Raw genomic sequence first — 20367 nt, 5'->3', positions numbered from 1 at the left:
TACTATTATAGTAATCTGTTGTATACTAACTACTATTATAGGAATCTGTTGTATACTAACTACTATTATAGGAATCTGTTGTATACTAACTACTATTATAGGAATCTGTTGTATACTAACTACTATTATAGGAATCTGTTGTATACTAACTACTATTATAGTAATCTGTTGTATACTAACTACTATTATAGTAATCTGTTGTATACTCACTACTATTATAGTAATCTGTTGTATACTAACTACTATTATAGTAATCTGTTGTATACTAACTACTATTATAGTAATCTGTTGTATACTAACTACTATTATAGTAATCTGTTGTATACTAACTACTATTATAGTAATCTGTTGTATACTAACTACTATTATAGTAATCTGTTGTATACTAACTACTATTATAGTAATCTGTTGTATACTGCTACGTAATAAAAGGCAGCAGCTACTCTTCCTGGGGTTTATTATGGATCCCCATTAGTTCCTGCAGCAGCTACTCTTCCTGGGGTTTATTATGGATCCCCATTAGTTCCTGCAGCAGCTACTCTTCCTGGGGTTTATTATGGATCCCCATTAGTTCCTGCCAAGGCAGGAATAACAGGCAGCGAATTAACACTTTTCTTTTTGATCGGTCTTTATTAGATGAAGAATATTTTGAATCTGGTAGGTAAGTTTTTATTAGAGTCATGGTTTTGATAGATTCTGTAGATTTATCTGTTTTCTTTCAATATAGTGTTCATCAGTATCTTTTGTGGTTCATCTGTACGATGAAAAGACAGAGACCGTTATATTCACGAGGTTTTTCCTTCTCTTTATTTTCCACCGTTGTGATATTCTAGAGGACCTCAGAGAAGGTCAATATACCAATTCATATTTCTTGCTGTGAATCGTTTTGTCAATTTATCATTACTGTAGTAGTTATTTATGTTTGTATTCTCTTGGTTTGGAGGTTATAAAACAATATTAAAGTATTCACACCCCTTGACTTTTTCCACATTTTGTTGTTACAGCCTGAATTGAGAATGGATTATATGTAGATTTCAATAGACACAATAACCCATAATGTCAAAGTGGAATTATGTTTTTAGATTTTTTTGAAAGGCACTAAAGTAAAACTACAACTACTTTGTGTTATGTTTGGAGGCAATACAATACAACACATCACTGAGTACCACTGCCCATATTTTCAAGCATAGTGGTGGCTGCATCATGTTATGGGTATGCTTGTAATCATTAAGGACTGAGGAGTTTTTCAGGATAAAGCACAGGATAGACTGACCCAGAAGACTCACAGCTCTTAGAGACTTACCCAGAAGACTCACAGCTCTTAGAGACTGACCCAGAAGATTCACAGCTCTTAGAGACTGACCCAGAAGACTCACAGCTCTTATGGACTGACCCAGAAGACTCACAGCTCTTATGGACTGACCCAGAAGACTCACAGCTCTTATGGACTGACCCAGAAGACTCACAGCTCTTATAGACTGACCCAGAAGACTCACAGCTCTTAAGAGACTTACCCAGAAGACTCACAGCTCTTAGAGACTGACCCAGAAGACTCACAGCTCTTATAGACTGACCCAGAAGACTCACAGCTCTTAGAGACTTACCCAGAAGACTCACAGCTCTTAGAGACTGACCCAGAAGATTCACAGCTCTTAGAGACTGACCCAGAAGACTCACAGCTCTTAGAGACTGAGCCAGAAGACTCACAGCTGTAATCGCTGCCAAAAGTGCTACTTAGCGGTGAGAATACTTATGCAAATTCGATATTTCTATATTTCATTTTCAATAAATGTATTTAAAAAAATCTAAAACCATGTTTTCACTTTGTCATTATGGGGTATTGTGGGTAGATGAGTGAGACAAAAACATCTATTGAATCCATTTTGAATTCAGGCTGTAACACAACAACATGTGGAATAAGTCTCGGGGTATGAATACTTCCTGAATGCCCCGTAGATAATAACATTGTAATGAATGTTCCCAGTGTATCCCGAAGAGGCTGAAGAAGGAGCACATACGATGGGTGGCATCTACATCTGTAAGATGGTTTTGATTGACAAATTCATTGACACTTTTATTAATCAATCATCCTTGTTTTTCTGTAAGCTAACGATGCTTGCACCACAGATGTACAGCTTTTATGTTGTTGTTGTTGTTGATGATGTTAATCTTGTAGTCGTTTGTTGTTGATAATCTTGTAGTCGTTTATGTTGTTGTTGATGATGATGTTAATCTTGTAGTCGTTTGTTGTTGATAATCTTGTAGTCGTTTATGTTGTTGATAATCTTGTAGTCGTTTATGTTGTTGTTGATGTTAATCTTGTAGTCGTTTATGTTGTTGTTGTCTATGTTGTTGATGTTAATCTTGTAGTCGTTATTGTTGTTGTTATTGTTGTTTCCAGCGGGATTCCGGCGTAGTTTCCGTCTGTGGCGGAGGATGACCCACCGTAAGCGTCGCCAATCCTGCTACTCCTGTTCTCCCAACACCTCGGCTCTGTCCAGCCCCTATGAAGAGGTGGTCAGCTACCAGAGACGACCTGACGACCCGCACAGACTGATCATCCTCGTAGGTGAGGAGCTCACTGCTTATATATTGTTTATGTTCAGAAGACGATGATGATAAATGATTTGTTATTGTCCTTTGTCACAGGGGAAACAGAAATTAGTCTTCCTAAACCCTCTGAGACAGTCTTACCCCAACCTATAAGCTGTGTGTGTGTATCACATCTACTGTAGTGGTGTAGGGCTGACAGTGTGTGTTTCTACAGGTCCTTCTGGTGTAGGGGTGAATGAACTGAGGAAGAGACTGATCAAACTCAACCCACACACCTTCCAGGGAGCTGTGCCTCGTAAGTTTATATTCCATCTGTAGTGTCTAGTATCATATGTTTATATTCAGTGGTGGAAAAAGTACCCAATTGTCAAACTGGTGTGAAAGTATAGATACCTTCATAGAAAGTTACTTTAAGTAAAAGTGGAAGTCACCCAGTAAAATACTACTTGAGGAAAAGTCTATTAGTATTTGGTTTTAAATATACTTAAATGTCAACATTAAATGTAATTGCTAAACTATACTTAAATATCAAAAGTAGAAGTTAAAAAGTATAAATCATTTAAAATTCCTTCCATGAAGCAAACCATACTGCACCATTTTCTTGTATTTAAAAATGTACGGATAGTCAGGGGCACATTACAATACAATTACAACAAGTATGTGAATTTCACCGTTCTCCTGTCCTGCTAAGTACTCAGCATGTAACGAATACTTATTTTCCACCATCATTTGCAAATAAATTCATACAAAAATCCTACAATGTGATTTTCTGGATTTTTTTTCTCATTTTGTCTGTCATAGTTGAAGTGTACCTATGATGAAAATTACAGGCCTCTCTCATCTTTTTAAGTGGGAGAACTTGCACAATTGGTGGCTGACTAAATCATTTTTGCCCCACTGTATAGTGTATGTGGACACCTATTCAAATGAGTGGATTCGGCTCTTTCAACCACACCCGTTGCTGACAAGTGTATAAAATCGAGCACACAGCCCTGCAATCTCCATAGACAAACATTGTCAGTAGAATGGCCTTACTGAAGAGCTCAGTGACTTAACGTGGCACCGTCATAGGATGCCAGTTCGTCAACTGTCTGCCCTGCTAGAGCTGCCCCGGTCAACTGTAAGTGCTGTTATTGTGAAGTGGAAATGCCTTGGAGCAACAACGGCTCAGCCGTGAAGTGGTAGGCCACACAAGCTCACAGAACGGGACCTCCGTGTGCGGAAGCGTGTAGAGTGTAAAAATCCTCTGTCCTCAGTTGCATCTCTCACTACCGAGTTCCAAACTGCCTCTGGAAGCAACGTCAACAAAATACCTGTTTGTATGGAGCTTCATGAAATGGGTTTCCATGGCCGAGCAGCAGCACACAAGCCTAAGATCACCATGCGCAATGCCAAGCGTCGGCTGGAGTGGTGTAAAGCTTGCTGAACTCTGGAGTATTGGAAACACATTCTCTGGAGTGATGAATCAGGCTTCACCATCTGGCAGTCCCACTTATGAATCTGGGTTTGTCGAATGGCAGGAGAACGCTACCTGCCCTAATGCATAGTGCCAACTGTAAAGTTTGGTGGATGAGGAAATGGGCTGTTTTTCATAGTTCGGGGCTGGGCACCCTAGTTCTAGTGAAGGGAAATATTAATGTTACAGCATCAGACCATATGACTCCTCTATGTATCTCTGTACTGTATGTATCCTCTGTATCTCTGTACTGTATGTATCCTCTGACTCCTCTATGTATCTCTGTACTGTATGTATCCTCTACGTCTCCTCTATGCATCTCTGTACTGTATGTCGCCTCTATGTATCTCTGTACTGTATGTATCCTCTACGACTCCTCTATGTATCTCTGTACTGTATGTATCCTCTATGTATCTCTGTACTGTATGTATCCTCTACGTCTCCTCTATGTATCTCTGTACTGTATGTATCCTATATGTATCTCTGTACTGTATGTATCCTCTACGTCTCCTCTATGTATCTCTGTACTGTATGTATCCTCTATGTATCTCTGTACTGTATGTATCCTCTACGTCTCCTCTATGTATCTCTGTACTGTATGTATCCTCTGTGTCTCCTCTATGTATCTCTGTACTGTATGTATCCTCTACGTCTCCTCTATGTATCTCTGTACTGTATGTATCCTCTGTGTCTCCTCTATGTATCTCTGTACTGTATGACTCCTCTATGTATCTCTGTACTGTATGTATCCTCTGTATCTCTGTACTGTATGTATCCTCTACATCTCCTCTGTATCTCTGTACTGTATGTATCCTCTGTATCTCTGTACTGTATGTATCCTCTGTATCTCTGTACTGTATGTATCCTCTACATCTCCTCTATGTATCTCTGTACTGTATGTATCCTCTACGTCTCCTCTATGTATCCCTGTACTGTATGTATCCTCTGTATCTCTGTACTGTATGTATCCTCTATGTATCTCTATACTGTATGACTCCTCTATGTATCTCTGTACTGTATGTATCCTCTGACTCCTCTATGTATCTCTGTACTGTATGTATCCTCTGTATCTCTGTACTGTATGTATCCTCTACATCTCCTCTATGTATCTCTGTACTGTATGTATCCTCTGTATCTCTGTACTGTATGTATCCTCTGTATCTCTGTACTGTATGTATCCTCTACGTCTCCTCTATGTATCTCTGTACTGTATGTATCCTCTGTATCTCTGTACTGTATGTATCCTCTACATCTCCTCTATGTATCTCTGTACTGTATGTATCCTCTGTATCTCTGTACTGTATGTATCCTCTATGTATCTCTGTACTGTATGTATCCTCTGACTCCTCTATGTATCTCTGTACTGTATGTATCCTCTACGTCTCCTCTATGTATCCCTGTACTGTATGTATCCTCTATGTATCTCTGTACTGTATGTATCCTCTATGTATCTCTGTACTGTATGTCTCCTCTATGTATCTCTGTACTGTATGTATCCTCTATGTATCTCTGTACTGTATGTATCCTCTGACTCCTCTATGTATCTCTGTACTGTATGTATCCTCTACATATCCTCTATGTATCTCTGTACTGTATGTATCCTCTATGTATCCCTGTACTGTATGTATCCTCTATGTATCTCTGTACTGTATGTATCCTCTATGTATCTCTGTACTGTATGTATCCTCTATGTATCTCTGTACTGTATGTATCCTCTACGTCTCCTCTATGTATCTCTGTACTGTATGTATCCTCTATGTATCTCTGTACTGTATGTATCCTCTACATCTCCTCTATGTATCTCTGTACTGTATGTATCCTCTGTGTCTCCTCTATGTATCTCTGTACTGTATGTATCCTCTACGTCTCTATGTGTCTCTGTACTGTATGTATCCTCTATGTATCCCTGTACTGTATGTATCCTCTATGTATCTCTGTACTGTATGTCTCCTCTATGTATCTCTGTACTGTATGTATCCTCTATGTATCTCTGTACTGTATGTATCCTCTACGTCTCCTCTATGTATCTCTGTACTGTATGTATCCTCTATGTATCTCTGTACTGTATGTATCCTCTACATCTCCTCTATGTATCTCTGTACTGTATGTATCCTCTGTGTCTCCTCTATGTATCTCTGTACTGTATGTATCCTCTACGTCTCCTCTGTGTCTCTGTACTGTATGTAACCTCTATGTATCTCTGTAATGTATGTATCCTCTACGTCTCCTCTATGTATCTCTACTGTATGTCTCCTCTATGTATCTCTGTACTGTATGTATCCTCTGACTCCTCTATGTATCTCTGTACTGTATGTATCCTCTACGTCTCCTCTATGTGTCTCTGTACTGTATGTATCCTCTATGTATCCCTGTACTGTATGTATCCTCTATGTATCTCTGTACTGTATGTCTCCTCTATGTATCTCTGTACTGTATGTATCCTCTATGTATCTCTGTACTGTATGTATCCTCTACGTCTCCTCTATGTATCTCTGTACTGTATGTATCCTCTATGTATCTCTGTACTGTATGTATCCTCTACATCTCCTCTATGTATCTCTGTACTGTATGTATCCTCTGTGTCTCCTCTATGTATCTCTGTACTGTATGTATCCTCTACGTCTCCTCTATGTGTCTCTGTACTGTATGTATCCTCTATGTATCTCTGTAATGTATGTATCCTCTACGTCTCCTCTATGTATCTCTGTACTGTATGTCTCCTCTATGTATCTCTGTACTGTATGTATCCTCTGACTCCTCTATGTATCTCTGTACTGTATGTATCCTCTGTATCTCTGTACTGTATGTATCCTCTACATCTCCTCTATGTATCTCTGTACTGTATGTATCCTCTACGTCTCCTCTATGTATCCCTGTACTGTATGTATCCTCTATGATCTCTGTACTGTATGTATCCTCTGTATCTCTGTACTGTATGTATCCTCTGACTCCTCTATGTATCTCTATACTGTATGTATCCTCTACGTCTCCTCTATGTATCTCTGTACTGTATGTCTCCTCTATGTATCTCTGTACTGTATGTATCCTCTACGAATCCTCTATGTATCTCTGTACTGTATGTACCCTCTATGTATCTCTGTACTGTATGTATCCTCTACGTCTCCTCTATGTATCTCTGTACTGTATGTATCCTATATGTACCTCTGTACTGTATGTATCCTCTACGTCTCCTCTATGTATCTCTGTACTGTATGTATCCTCTATGTATCTCTGTACTGTATGTATCCTCTACGTCTCCTCTATGTATCTCTGTACTGTATGTATCCTCTGTATCTCTGTACTGTATGTATCCTCTATGTATCTCTATACTGTATGACTCCTCTATGTATCTCTGTACTGTATGTATCCTCTGACTCCTCTATGTATCTCTGTACTGTATGTATCCTCTGTATCTCTGTACTGTATGTATCCTCTACATCTCCTCTATGTATCTCTGTACTGTATGTATCCTCTGTATCTCTGTACTGTATGTATCCTCTGTATCTCTGTACTGTATGTATCCTCTACGTCTCCTCTATGTATCTCTGTACTGTATGTATCCTCTGTATCTCTGTACTGTATGTATCCTCTACATCTCCTCTATGTATCTCTGTACTGTATGTATCCTCTGTATCTCTGTACTGTATGTATCCTCTATGTATCTCTGTACTGTATGTATCCTCTGACTCCTCTATGTATCTCTGTACTGTATGTATCCTCTACGTCTCCTCTATGTATCCCTGTACTGTATGTATCCTCTATGTATCTCTGTACTGTATGTATCCTCTATGTATCTCTGTACTGTATGTCTCCTCTATGTATCTCTGTACTGTATGTATCCTCTATGTATCTCTGTACTGTATGTATCCTCTGACTCCTCTATGTATCTCTGTACTGTATGTATCCTCTACATATCCTCTATGTATCTCTGTACTGTATGTATCCTCTATGTATCCCTGTACTGTATGTATCCTCTATGTATCTCTGTACTGTATGTATCCTCTATGTATCTCTGTACTGTATGTATCCTCTACGTCTCCTCTATGTATCTCTGTACTGTATGTATCCTCTATGTATCTCTGTACTGTATGTATCCTCTACATCTCCTCTATGTATCTCTGTACTGTATGTATCCTCTGTGTCTCCTCTATGTATCTCTGTACTGTATGTATCCTCTACGTCTCCTCTATGTGTCTCTGTACTGTATGTATCCTCTATGTATCCCTGTACTGTATGTATCCTCTATGTATCTCTGTACTGTATGTCTCCTCTATGTATCTCTGTACTGTATGTATCCTCTATGTATCTCTGTACTGTATGTATCCTCTACGTCTCCTCTATGTATCTATGTACTGTATGTATCCTCTATGTATCTCTGTACTGTATGTATCCTCTACATCTCCTCTATGTATCTCTGTACTGTATGTATCCTCTGTGTCTCCTCTATGTATCTCTGTACTGTATGTATCCTCTACGTCTCCTCTATGTGTCTCTGTACTGTATGTATCCTCTATGTATCTCTGTAATGTATGTATCCTCTACGTCTCCTCTATGTATCTCTGTACTGTATGTCTCCTCTATGTATCTCTGTACTGTATGTATCCTCTGACTCCTCTATGTATCTCTGTACTGTATGTATCCTCTACGTCTCCTCTATGTGTCTCTGTACTGTATGTATCCTCTATGTATCCCTGTACTGTATGTATCCTCTATGTATCTCTGTACTGTATGTCTCCTCTATGTATCTCTGTACTGTATGTATCCTCTATGTATCTCTGTACTGTATGTATCCTCTACGTCTCCTCTATGTATCTCTGTACTGTATGTATCCTCTATGTATCTCTGTACTGTATGTATCCTCTACATCTCCTCTATGTATCTCTGTACTGTATGTATCCTCTGTGTCTCCTCTATGTATCTCTGTACTGTATGTATCCTCTACGTCTCCTCTATGTGTCTCTGTACTGTATGTATCCTCTATGTATCTCTGTAATGTATGTATCCTCTACGTCTCCTCTATGTATCTCTGTACTGTATGTCTCCTCTATGTATCTCTGTACTGTATGTATCCTCTGACTCCTCTATGTATCTCTGTACTGTATGTATCCTCTGTATCTCTGTACTGTATGTATCCTCTACATCTCCTCTATGTATCTCTGTACTGTATGTATCCTCTACGTCTCCTCTATGTATCCCTGTACTGTATGTATCCTCTATGTATCTCTGTACTGTATGTATCCTCTGTATCTCTGTACTGTATGTATCCTCTGACTCCTCTATGTATCTCTATACTGTATGTATCCTCTACGTCTCCTCTATGTATCTCTGTACTGTATGTCTCCTCTATGTATCTCTGTACTGTATGTATCCTCTACGAATCCTCTATGTATCTCTGTACTGTATGTATCCTCTATGTATCTCTGTACTGTATGTATCCTCTACGTCTCCTCTATGTATCTCTGTACTGTATGTATCCTATATGTACCTCTGTACTGTATGTATCCTCTACGTCTCCTCTATGTATCTCTGTACTGTATGTATCCTCTATGTATCTCTGTACTGTATGTATCCTCTACGTCTCCTCTATGTATCTCTGTACTGTATGTATCCTCTGTGTCTCCTCTATGTATCTCTGTACTGTATGTATCCTCTACGTCTCCTCTATGTATCTCTGTACTGTATGTATCCTCTGTGTCTCCTCTATGTATCTCTGTACTGTATGACTCCTCTATGTATCTCTGTACTGTATGTATCCTCTGTATCTCTGTACTGTATGTATCCTCTACATCTCCTCTATGTATCTCTGTACTGTATGTATCCTCTGTATCTCTGTACTGTATGTATCCTCTGTATCTCTGTACTGTATGTATCCTCTACATCTCCTCTATGTATCTCTGTACTGTATGTATCCTCTGTATCTCTGTACTGTATGTATCCTCTACATCTCCTCTATGTATCTCTGTACTGTATGTATCCTCTACGTCTCCTCTATGTATCCCTGTACTGTATGTATCCTCTGTATCTCTGTACTGTATGTATCCTCTATGTATCTCTGTACTGTATGACTCCTCTATGTATCTCTGTACTGTATGTATCCTCTGACTCCTCTATGTATCTCTGTACTGTATGTATCCTCTGTATCTCTGTACTGTATGTATCCTCTACATCTCCTCTATGTATCTCTGTACTGTATGTATCCTCTGTATCTCTGTACTGTATGTATCCTCTGTATCTCTGTACTGTATGTATCCTCTACGTCTCCTCTATGTATCTCTGTACTGTATGTATCCTCTGTATCTCTGTACTGTATGTATCCTCTACATCTCCTCTATGTATCTCTGTACTGTATGTATCCTCTGTATCTCTGTACTGTATGTATCCTCTATGTATCTCTGTACTGTATGTATCCTCTGACTCCTCTATGTATCTCTGTACTGTATGTATCCTCTACGTCTCCTCTATGTATCCCTGTACTGTATGTATCCTCTATGTATCTCTGTACTGTATGTATCCTCTATGTATCTCTGTACTGTATGTCTCCTCTATGTATCTCTGTACTGTATGTATCCTCTATGTATCTCTGTACTGTATGTATCCTCTATGTATCTCTGTACTGTATGACTCCTCTATGTATCTCTGTACTGTATGTATCCTCTGACTCCTCTATGTATCTCTGTACTGTATGTATCCTCTGTATCTCTGTACTGTATGTATCCTCTACATCTCCTCTATGTATCTCTGTACTGTATGTATCCTCTGTATCTCTGTACTGTATGTATCCTCTATGTATCTCTGTACTGTATGACTCCTCTATGTATCTCTGTACTGTATGTATCCTCTGACTCCTCTATGTATCTCTGTACTGTATGTATCCTCTATGTATCTCTGTACTGTATGTATCCTCTATGTATCTCTGTACTGTATGTATCCTCTACGTCTCCTCTATGTATCTCTGTACTGTATGTATCCTATATGTATCTCTGTACTGTATGTATCCTCTGTATCTCTGTACTGTATGTATCCTCTACATCTCCTCTATGTATCTCTGTACTGTATGTATCCTCTGTATCTCTGTACTGTATGTATCCTCTATGTATCTCTGTACTGTATGACTCCTCTATGTATCTCTGTACTGTATGTATCCTCTGACTCCTCTATGTATCTCTGTACTGTATGTATCCTCTATGTATCTCTGTACTGTATGTATCCTCTACGTCTCCTCTATGTATCTCTGTACTGTATGTATCCTCTGTGTCTCCTCTATGTATCTCTGTACTGTATGTATCCTCTACGTCTCCTCTATGTATCTCTGTACTGTATGTATCCTCTGTGTCTCCTCTATGTATCTCTGTACTGTATGACTCCTCTATGTATCTCTGTACTGTATGTATCCTCTGTATCTCTGTACTGTATGTATCCTCTACATCTCCTCTATGTATCTCTGTACTGTATGTATCCTCTGTATCTCTGTACTGTATGTATCCTCTGTATCTCTGTACTGTATGTATCCTCTACATCTCCTCTATGTATCTCTGTACTGTATGTATCCTCTGTATCTCTGTACTGTATGTATCCTCTACATCTCCTCTATGTATCTCTGTACTGTATGTATCCTCTACGTCTCCTCTATGTATCCCTGTACTGTATGTATCCTCTGTATCTCTGTACTGTATGTATCCTCTATGTATCTCTGTACTGTATGACTCCTCTATGTATCTCTGTACTGTATGTATCCTCTGACTCCTCTATGTATCTCTGTACTGTATGTATCCTCTGTATCTCTGTACTGTATGTATCCTCTACATCTCCTCTATGTATCTCTGTACTGTATGTATCCTCTGTATCTCTGTACTGTATGTATCCTCTGTATCTCTGTACTGTATGTATCCTCTACGTCTCCTCTATGTATCTCTGTACTGTATGTATCCTCTGTATCTCTGTACTGTATGTATCCTCTACATCTCCTCTATGTATCTCTGTACTGTATGTATCCTCTGTATCTCTGTACTGTATGTATCCTCTATGTATCTCTGTACTGTATGTATCCTCTGACTCCTCTATATATCTCTGTACTGTATGTATCATCTACGTCTCCTCTATGTATCCCTGTACTGTATGTATCCTCTATGTATCTCTGTACTGTATGTGTCCTCTATGTATCTCTGTACTGTATGTCTCCTCTATGTATCTCTGTACTGTATGTATCCTCTATGTATCTCTGTACTGTATGTATCCTCTATGTATCTCTGTACTGTATGTATCCTCTATGTATCTCTGTACTGTATGACTCCTCTATGTATCTCTGTACTGTATGTATCCTCTGTATCTCTGTACTGTATGTATCCTCTACATCTCCTCTATGTATCTCTGTACTGTATGTATCCTCTACGTCTCCTCTATGTATCCCTGTACTGTATGTATCCTCTATGTATCTCTGTACTGTATGTATCCTCTATGTATCTCTGTACTGTATGTATCCTCTATGTATCTCTGTACTGTATGTATCCTCTACGTCTCCTCTATGTATCTCTGTACTGTATGTATCCTCTATGTATCTCTGTACTGTATGTATCCTCTACATCTCCTCTATGTATCTCTGTACTGTATGTATCCTCTGTGTCTCCTCTATGTATCTCTGTACTGTATGTATCCTCTACGTCTCCTCTATGTGTCTCTGTACTGTATGTATCCTCTATGTATCTCTGTAATGTATGTATCCTCTACGTCTCCTCTATGTATCTCTGTACTGTATGTCTCCTCTATGTATCTCTGTACTGTATGTATCCTCTATGTATCTCTGTACTGTATGTATCCTCTGACTCCTCTATGTATCTCTGTACTGTATGTATCCTCTGTATCTCTGTACTGTATGTATCCTCTACATCTCCTCTATGTATCTCTGTACTGTATGTATCCTCTGTATCTCTGTACTGTATGTATCCTCTACATCTCCTCTATGTATCTCTGTACTGTATGTATCCTCTACGTCTCCTCTATGTATCCCTGTACTGTATGTATCCTCTATGTATCTCTGTACTGTATGTATCCTCTATGTATCTCTGTACTGTATGTATCCTCTATGTATCTCTGTACTGTATGTATCCTCTACGTCTCCTCTATGTATCTCTGTACTGTATGTATCCTCTATGTATCTCTGTACTGTATGTATCCTCTACATCTCCTCTATGTATCTCTGTACTGTATGTATCCTCTGTGTCTCCTCTATGTATCTCTGTACTGTATGTATCCTCTACGTCTCCTCTATGTGTCTCTGTACTGTATGTATCCTCTATGTATCTCTGTAATGTATGTATCCTCTACGTCTCCTCTATGTATCTCTGTACTGTATGTCTCCTCTATGTATCTCTGTACTGTATGTATCCTCTATGTATCTCTGTAATGTATGTATCCTCTACGTCTCCTCTATGTATCTCTGTACTGTATGTATCCTATATGTATCTCTGTACTGTATGTATCCTCTGACTCCTATATGTATCTCTGTACTGTATGTATCCTCTGACTCCTATATGTATCTCTGTACTGTATGTATCCTCTGTGTATCTCTGTACTGTATGTATCCTCTACGTCTCCTCTATGTATCTCTGTACTGTATGTATCCTCTATGTATCTCTGTACTGTATGTATCCTCTGACTCCTATATGTATCTCTGTACTGTATGTATCCTCTGACTCCTATATGTATCTCTGTACTGTATGTATCCTCTGACTCCTCTATGTCTCCTATGTATCCAATCCCCTCTATGGCATTTTATCTTGTCACATAACTGGACTTTCGGTCTGTTCTGACTGATGTTATTGTGCTTTAGTGGTTGTCCTCTGTGGTGTTATGTTGTGATGTGATAGAGGTTGGTTGTAATTCTGTATTGACGTGTTTTCTGTCATCGTCCTCAGACACAACGCGACCAGCCAGAGATGGAGAGGGGACAGGAAAAGAATATAACTTTGTCACCAAAGAGCTGTTTGATTACATGGTGTGCAACCACAGGTAATGCTAGTGATTTGTTTTCATATTAGTTCTAATGATTTCCAAGTAGCCTACCTCTTAGACTAGCGGTTAAGAGCATTGGGCCAGTAAGTGAAAGGTCGCCGGTTTGAATCCCTGTCCGACAAGGTGAAAAATCTGTATACATCCGTGACGCTAATTGCTCATGTAACTCGTACCCGGATAGGAGCGTCTGTTACATGACTCAAATGTAACTCGTACCCGGATAGGAGCGTCTGTTACATCACTCAAATGTAACTCGTACCCAGATAGGAGCGTCTGTTACATCACTCAAATGTAACTCGTACCCGGATAGGAGCGTCTGTTACATCACTCAAATGTAACTCGTACCCGGATAGGAGCGTCTGTTAGATGACTCAAATGTAACTCGTACCCGGATAGGAGCGTGTGTTAGATGACTCAAATGTAACTCGTACCCGGATAGGAGTGTCTGTTACATCACTCAAATGTAACTCGTACCCAGATAGGAGCGTCTGTTACATCACTCAAATGTAACTCGTACCTGGATAGGAGCGTTTGTTAGATGACTCAAATGTAACTCGTACCCGGATAGGAGCGTCTGTTACATCACTCAAATGTAACTCATACCCAGATAGGAGCGTCTGTTACATCACTCAAATGTAACTCGTACCCAGATAGGAGCGTCTGTTACATGACTCAAATGTAACTCGTACCCGGATAGGAGAGTCTGTTACATGACTCAAATGTAACTCGTACCCGGATAGGAGCGTCTGTTATATCACTCAAATGTAACTCGTACCCGGATAGGAGAGTCTGTTAGATGACTCAAATGTAACTCGTACCCGGATAGGAGCGTCTGTTACATCACTCTAATGTAACTCGTACCCATATAGGAGCGTCTGTTACATGGCTCAAATGTAACTCGTACCCGGATAGGAGCGTCTGTTACATGACTCAAATGTAAAATGTGATATTATACGGTGCATTCGGAAAGTACCCCTTCCCTTTTTCCACATTTGGTTATGCTACTAACGCTCTTATTCTAAAATGGATTAAATTGTTCGTTATCAATCTACACACAGTAACCCATAATGACAAAGCAAAAACTGTTTTTTAGACATTTTTGCAAATGTAAAGAAAATACATATACTGTATATATATATATGAAATACCACATTTACATAAGTATTCAGACCCTTTTCTCAGTACTTTGTTGAAGCACATTTGGCAGCGACTACTGCCTCGAGTCTTCTTGGGTATGACGCTACAAGCTTGGCACAGCTGTACTTAGGAAATTTCTCACATTCTTCTCTGCAGATCCTCTCAAGCTCTGTCAGGTTGGATGAGCCTTGCTGTACAGCTATTGTCTGGTCTCTCCAGAGATGTTCAATGGGGTTCAAGTCCGGGCTCTGGCTGGGCCACTCAAGGACATTCAGAGACTTTTCCCGAAGCCACTCCTGCGTTGTCTTGGCTGTGTGCTTAGGTTTGTTGTTCTGTTTGAAGGTGAACCTCCTCCCCATTCTGAGGTCCTGAGTGCTCTGGAGCAGGTTTTCATCAAGGATCTCTCTCTACTTTGCTCCATTGAACTTTCCCTAGATCCTGACTAGTCTCCCAGTCCTTTCCACTGAAAAACATCCCCACAGCATGATGCTACCACTTCACCGTAGGGATGGTGCCAGGTTCCCTCCAGACGTGATGCTTGGCATTCAGGCCGAAGAGTTCAATCTTGGTTTCATCAGAACAGAGACTCTTGTTTCTCATGGTACTTTAGTACTTTAGGCCTGATTGGTGGAGTGCTGCAGAGATGGTTGTCCTTCTGGAAGATTCTCCCTTCTCCACAGAGGAACTCTAGATCTCTGTCAGAGTGACCATCGGGTTCTTGGTCACCTCTCTGACCAAGGCCCGGTCCTTCTCCCCCGATTGCCCAGTTTGGCTGGGCGGCCTGCTGAGAGTCTTGGTGGTTCGAAACTTTTTCCATTTAAGAATGATGGAGGCCACTGTGCTCTTGGGGACCTTCAATGCTGCAGAAATGTTTTGGTCCCCTTCCCCAGATCTGTGCCTTGACACAATCCTGTCTCGGAGCTCTATGGACAATTCCTTCAACCTCATGGCTTGGTTTTTGCTCTGACATGCACTGTCAACTGTGGGACCTTATATAGACAGGTGTGTGCCTTTCCAAATCATGTCCAATCAAATTAATTTACCACAGGTGGACTCAGATCAAGTTGAAGAAACATCTCAAGGATGATCAATGGAAACAGCATCCACCTGATCTCAATTTCAAGTCTCATAGCAAAGGGTCTGAATACCAAAGGGTCTGAATACCAAAGGGTCTGAATACCAAAGGGTCTGAATACCAAAGGGTCTGAATACCAAAGGGTCTGAATACCAAAGGTTCTGAATACCAAAGGTTCTGAATACCAAAGGGTCTGAATACCAAAGGGTCTGAATACCAAAGGGTCTGAATACCAAAGGGTCTGAATACCAAAGGGTCTGAATACCAAAGGGTTTATTATACATTTTTTAATACATTTGCAAACATTTCTAAAAAAACATGGGGTATTATGGGGTATTATGGGGTATTATGGGGTATTATGGGGTATTGTGTGTAGATTGATGAGGGATATTATTTATTTAATCCATTTTAGAATAAGGCTGTAACGTAACAAAATGACCCTTTGGAGTTAGAAACCTCTTTTGCAACATGGCAGGATTGACCTTGCGACCTGGCAGGATTGATCTTACTTCCTGTTTCTGAATCAACAGTCATTTCATAAGAGATGAAACAGAATCCATTGGGGGTATTTCATGGGTTTATCATAGTGGTTGTAATATAGTTGTAATACAGTTCATGATGTTTATAGAGTATCTTTGGTCTGTCCTAGGTTCCTGGAGTACGGTGAATATAAAGGTCATCTATATGGGACCAGTATTGATGCTGTCAAAGACGTGATAGACAGTGGAAGGATGTGTGTTATTGACACTGAGCCACATGTAAGTTATGTTCTTTACTCCTGTATCTATAGGAAGGTTTTTCATCACAGCAGGAAAAAGGATTCATTGTTAAATAGTACAAATGGGATTCAAATTAAGTTGCTAATAGAGTTGAAGTCAGAAGTTTACATACACCTTTCGCCAAATACATTTAAACTCAGTTTTTCACCATTCCTGACATTTAATCCTAGTAAACATTCTGTGTCTTAGGTCAGTTAGGATCACCACTTTTATTTTAAGAATGTGAAATGTCAGAATAGTAGTAGAGTGATTTATTTCAGCTTTTATTTCTTTCATCACATTCCCAGTGGGTCATACGTTTACATACACTCAATTAGTATTTGGTAGCATTGCCTTTAAATTGTGTAACTTGGGTCAAACGTTTCAGGTAGCCTTGCACAAGCTTCCCACAATAAATTGGGTGAATTTTGGCCTATTCCTCCTGACAGAGTTGGTGTAACTGAGTCAGGTTTGTAGGCCTCCTTGCTCGCACACGCTTTTTCAGTTCTGCCCACAATTTTCTATGGGATTGAGTTCAGGGCTTTGTGATGGCCACTCCAATACTTTAATTTTGTTGTCCTTAAGCCATTTTGCCACAACCTTGGAAGTATACTTGGGGTCATTGTCCATTTGGAAGACCCATTTACGACCAAGCTTTAACTTCCTGACTGATGTCTTGAGATGTTGCTTCAATATATCCACATAATTTTCCACCCTCATGATGCCGTCTATTTTGTGAAGTGCACCAGTCCCTCCTGCAGCAAAGCACCCCCACAGCATGATGCTGCCACCCCCGTGCTTCACGGTTGGGATGGTGTTCTTCGGCTTGCAAGCCTCCCCCTTTTTCCTCCAAACATAACGATGGTCATTATGGCCAAACAGTTCCATTTTTGTTTCATCAGACCAGAGGACATTTCTCCAAAAAGGACGATCTTTGTCCCCATGTGCAATTGCAAACCGTAGGAGCAGTGATTTCTTCCTTGCTGAGCGGCCTTTCAGGTTATGTCGATAGCACCCATTTTACTGTGGATATAGATACTTTTGTACCTGTTTCCTCCAGCATCTTCACATGGTCCTTTGCTGTTGTTCTGGGATTGATTTGCACTTTTCACACCAAAGTACATTCATCTCTAGGAGACAGAACGCATCTCCTTCCTGAGCGGTATGACGGCTGCGTGGTCCCATGTTGTTTATACTTGCGTACTATTGTTTGTACAGATGAACATGGTACCTTCAGGCATTTGGAAATTGATCCCAAGGATGAACCAGACTTGTGGAGGTCTACAATTGTTTTTCTGAGGTCTTGGCTGATTTCTTTTTGATTTTCCCATGATGTCAAGCAAAGAGGCACTGAGTTTGAAGGTAGGCTTTGAAATACATCCACAGGTACACCTCCAATTGACTTTGTCGTGGTAATTTCCTGTAATAAAAAAAAGGAGAGTTTACAAACCACACACAAGCCAGTTATACTTTAAACTTAATATTTTAATAACATGAGCTTCACCATGTTCACCTTTGCCCTTTGACTCTCAGATCAATTCAGTGTCTATAAATTAATTCTGAGAGTGTCACCATAATGGCAACTGAGATCTTTTATAGCAAAGATCCACCCCTCCCAACTCACAATGACGAACCACAGGTCTTAGGAAAACCGCACAAGACTTGAGAGAGGAGTATCCCACAGCCAGACAGCATTAGCTATAAATTATCGTTCAGTTTGGTCTCCTAAACGAAGTTCTTATCTCGTTTTTGGTACAACATAGTACAAAAACATGATCTCATCCAATGGCATATATCAATTATCCCCCACCTGGACAGGCTCACTGAGGGGAGTGAGCCTCTAGGTCATATACTAGGTCAATATAAGGGCAACATCAGAGGGGACATACTATGGTTCCAGACACTGCCATACTCCTCCCACAAATGGGAAAAGTAGGGAGTGACTGGTGTACAGACATGGTGGAGCCCTTCACATGGTTTAACAGATACCCTCACATATGAAGACAATCCTGACCCCTCCCCTCTCTGGGCCCCAAGTGACTTTTTTCGCCACGTAAGCATATTTATGAAAGTAAATAAAACATATTATTTATCAATGTTTATTAACTAATTCTGATTCTGCTACGACAGTACACCACCAATAGACTCAAATTATGTCAATTAGCCTATCAGAAGCTTCTAAAGCCATAAAATCATTTTCTGGAATTGTCCAAGCTGTTTAAAGGCACAGTCAACTTAGTGTATGTAAACTTCTCACCCACTGGCATTGTGATACAGTGAATTATAAGTGAAAAAAATCTGTTTGTAAATAATTGTTGGAAAAATTACTTGTGTCATGCACAAAGTAGATGTCCTAACCAACTGACCAAAACTATAGTTTGTTAACAAGGAATTTGTGGAGTGGTTGAAAAACAAGTTTGTGACTACAACCTAAGTGTATGTAAACTTCCGACTTCAACTGGATATAACTGCCATTTATTCATTTATACATTTATTTTATACAGTATGTGTGTATGTATTGTGTCTTTCAGAGCATCCTGTCCGTGAGGAATAAGAAGTTCAAGCCTTATGTCATCTTTATAAAGCCTCCCAGTTCAGAACGACTGAGACAGACACGGAGGGATGCACGCATCATCACCAGCTGTGTTGTCAACAGACCTTTTAAAGTGAGATGATGTTGTCACTGTCAGGCCATCCCTTTTGAATGTAGATAATTAGGGTTGTAAAGATTCGTCGGTACGCATCGGTCGCCATTCAAATATTTAAGACTGTTACAAATCGCAGATTTAATCAAATGTTTTCCTCATACTTTCTTTCTTCCCGAAAATACCTCATCTTTTGTGTAAACCGAAAATACCTCATCTTTTGTGTAAACCGAAAATACCTCATCTTTTGTGTAAACCGAAAATACCTCATCTTTTGTGTAAACCGAAAATACCTCATCTTTTGTGTAAACCGAAAATACCTCATCTTTTGTGTAAACCGAAAATACCTCATCTTTTGTGTAAACCGAAAATACCTCATCTTTTGTGTAAACCGACGCGTCCTTTCCTTCAGTGTCGAACTGCGTGTAACTGGGTACACAGGGTAACTGTATTGACATCCATTGATCTACAAGTCATTTTGCTGAAACAAAATCCAGCCAATATCAGTAGCCTAGTTAAACTGCGGGCTGTGCTTCGGCCCGCTGACCAACATCAGGTCATGGAAGGCGTGTTCCTGATCTTGCGGCACCTTCAGCATTGAAATCCTCAAATGTCTTGCATGATATTAGGCTTTATTAGTTGAGTGACAAACCTATGTAATTGGCTGTTGTGTGTTTTACCAGAATAAAATACATCTGAGACACAACTTTCATCTGGTTGAAACTGAATGGGGTT

The 20367-nt window shown here is 39.8% G+C and overlaps 1 protein-coding gene across 1 annotated transcript in view; it reads left to right on the top strand.

Annotated features, from left to right (window-relative positions):
* The window catches only part of mpp4a (MAGUK p55 scaffold protein 4a), a 54479-nt gene that overhangs the window by 32721 nt on the left and 1391 nt on the right, over positions 1 to 20367 (top strand). Inside the window, exons 13-20 of the mRNA XM_031806225.1 lie at positions 637 to 657; positions 834 to 848; positions 1985 to 2038; positions 2402 to 2569; positions 2768 to 2848; positions 13921 to 14014; positions 16879 to 16987; positions 19519 to 19653. Of these exons, the coding sequence (XP_031662085.1) occupies positions 637 to 657; positions 834 to 848; positions 1985 to 2038; positions 2402 to 2569; positions 2768 to 2848; positions 13921 to 14014; positions 16879 to 16987; positions 19519 to 19653 (677 nt within the window). The remainder of the gene's footprint in view (positions 1 to 636; positions 658 to 833; positions 849 to 1984; positions 2039 to 2401; positions 2570 to 2767; positions 2849 to 13920; positions 14015 to 16878; positions 16988 to 19518; positions 19654 to 20367) is intronic.

The sequence above is a fragment of the Oncorhynchus kisutch genome, linkage group LG26 (assembly GCF_002021735.2).
Source record: "Oncorhynchus kisutch isolate 150728-3 linkage group LG26, Okis_V2, whole genome shotgun sequence".
Taxonomy (NCBI): domain Eukaryota; kingdom Metazoa; phylum Chordata; class Actinopteri; order Salmoniformes; family Salmonidae; genus Oncorhynchus; species Oncorhynchus kisutch.
This window is presented reverse-complemented; position numbering and strand designations above follow the sequence as displayed.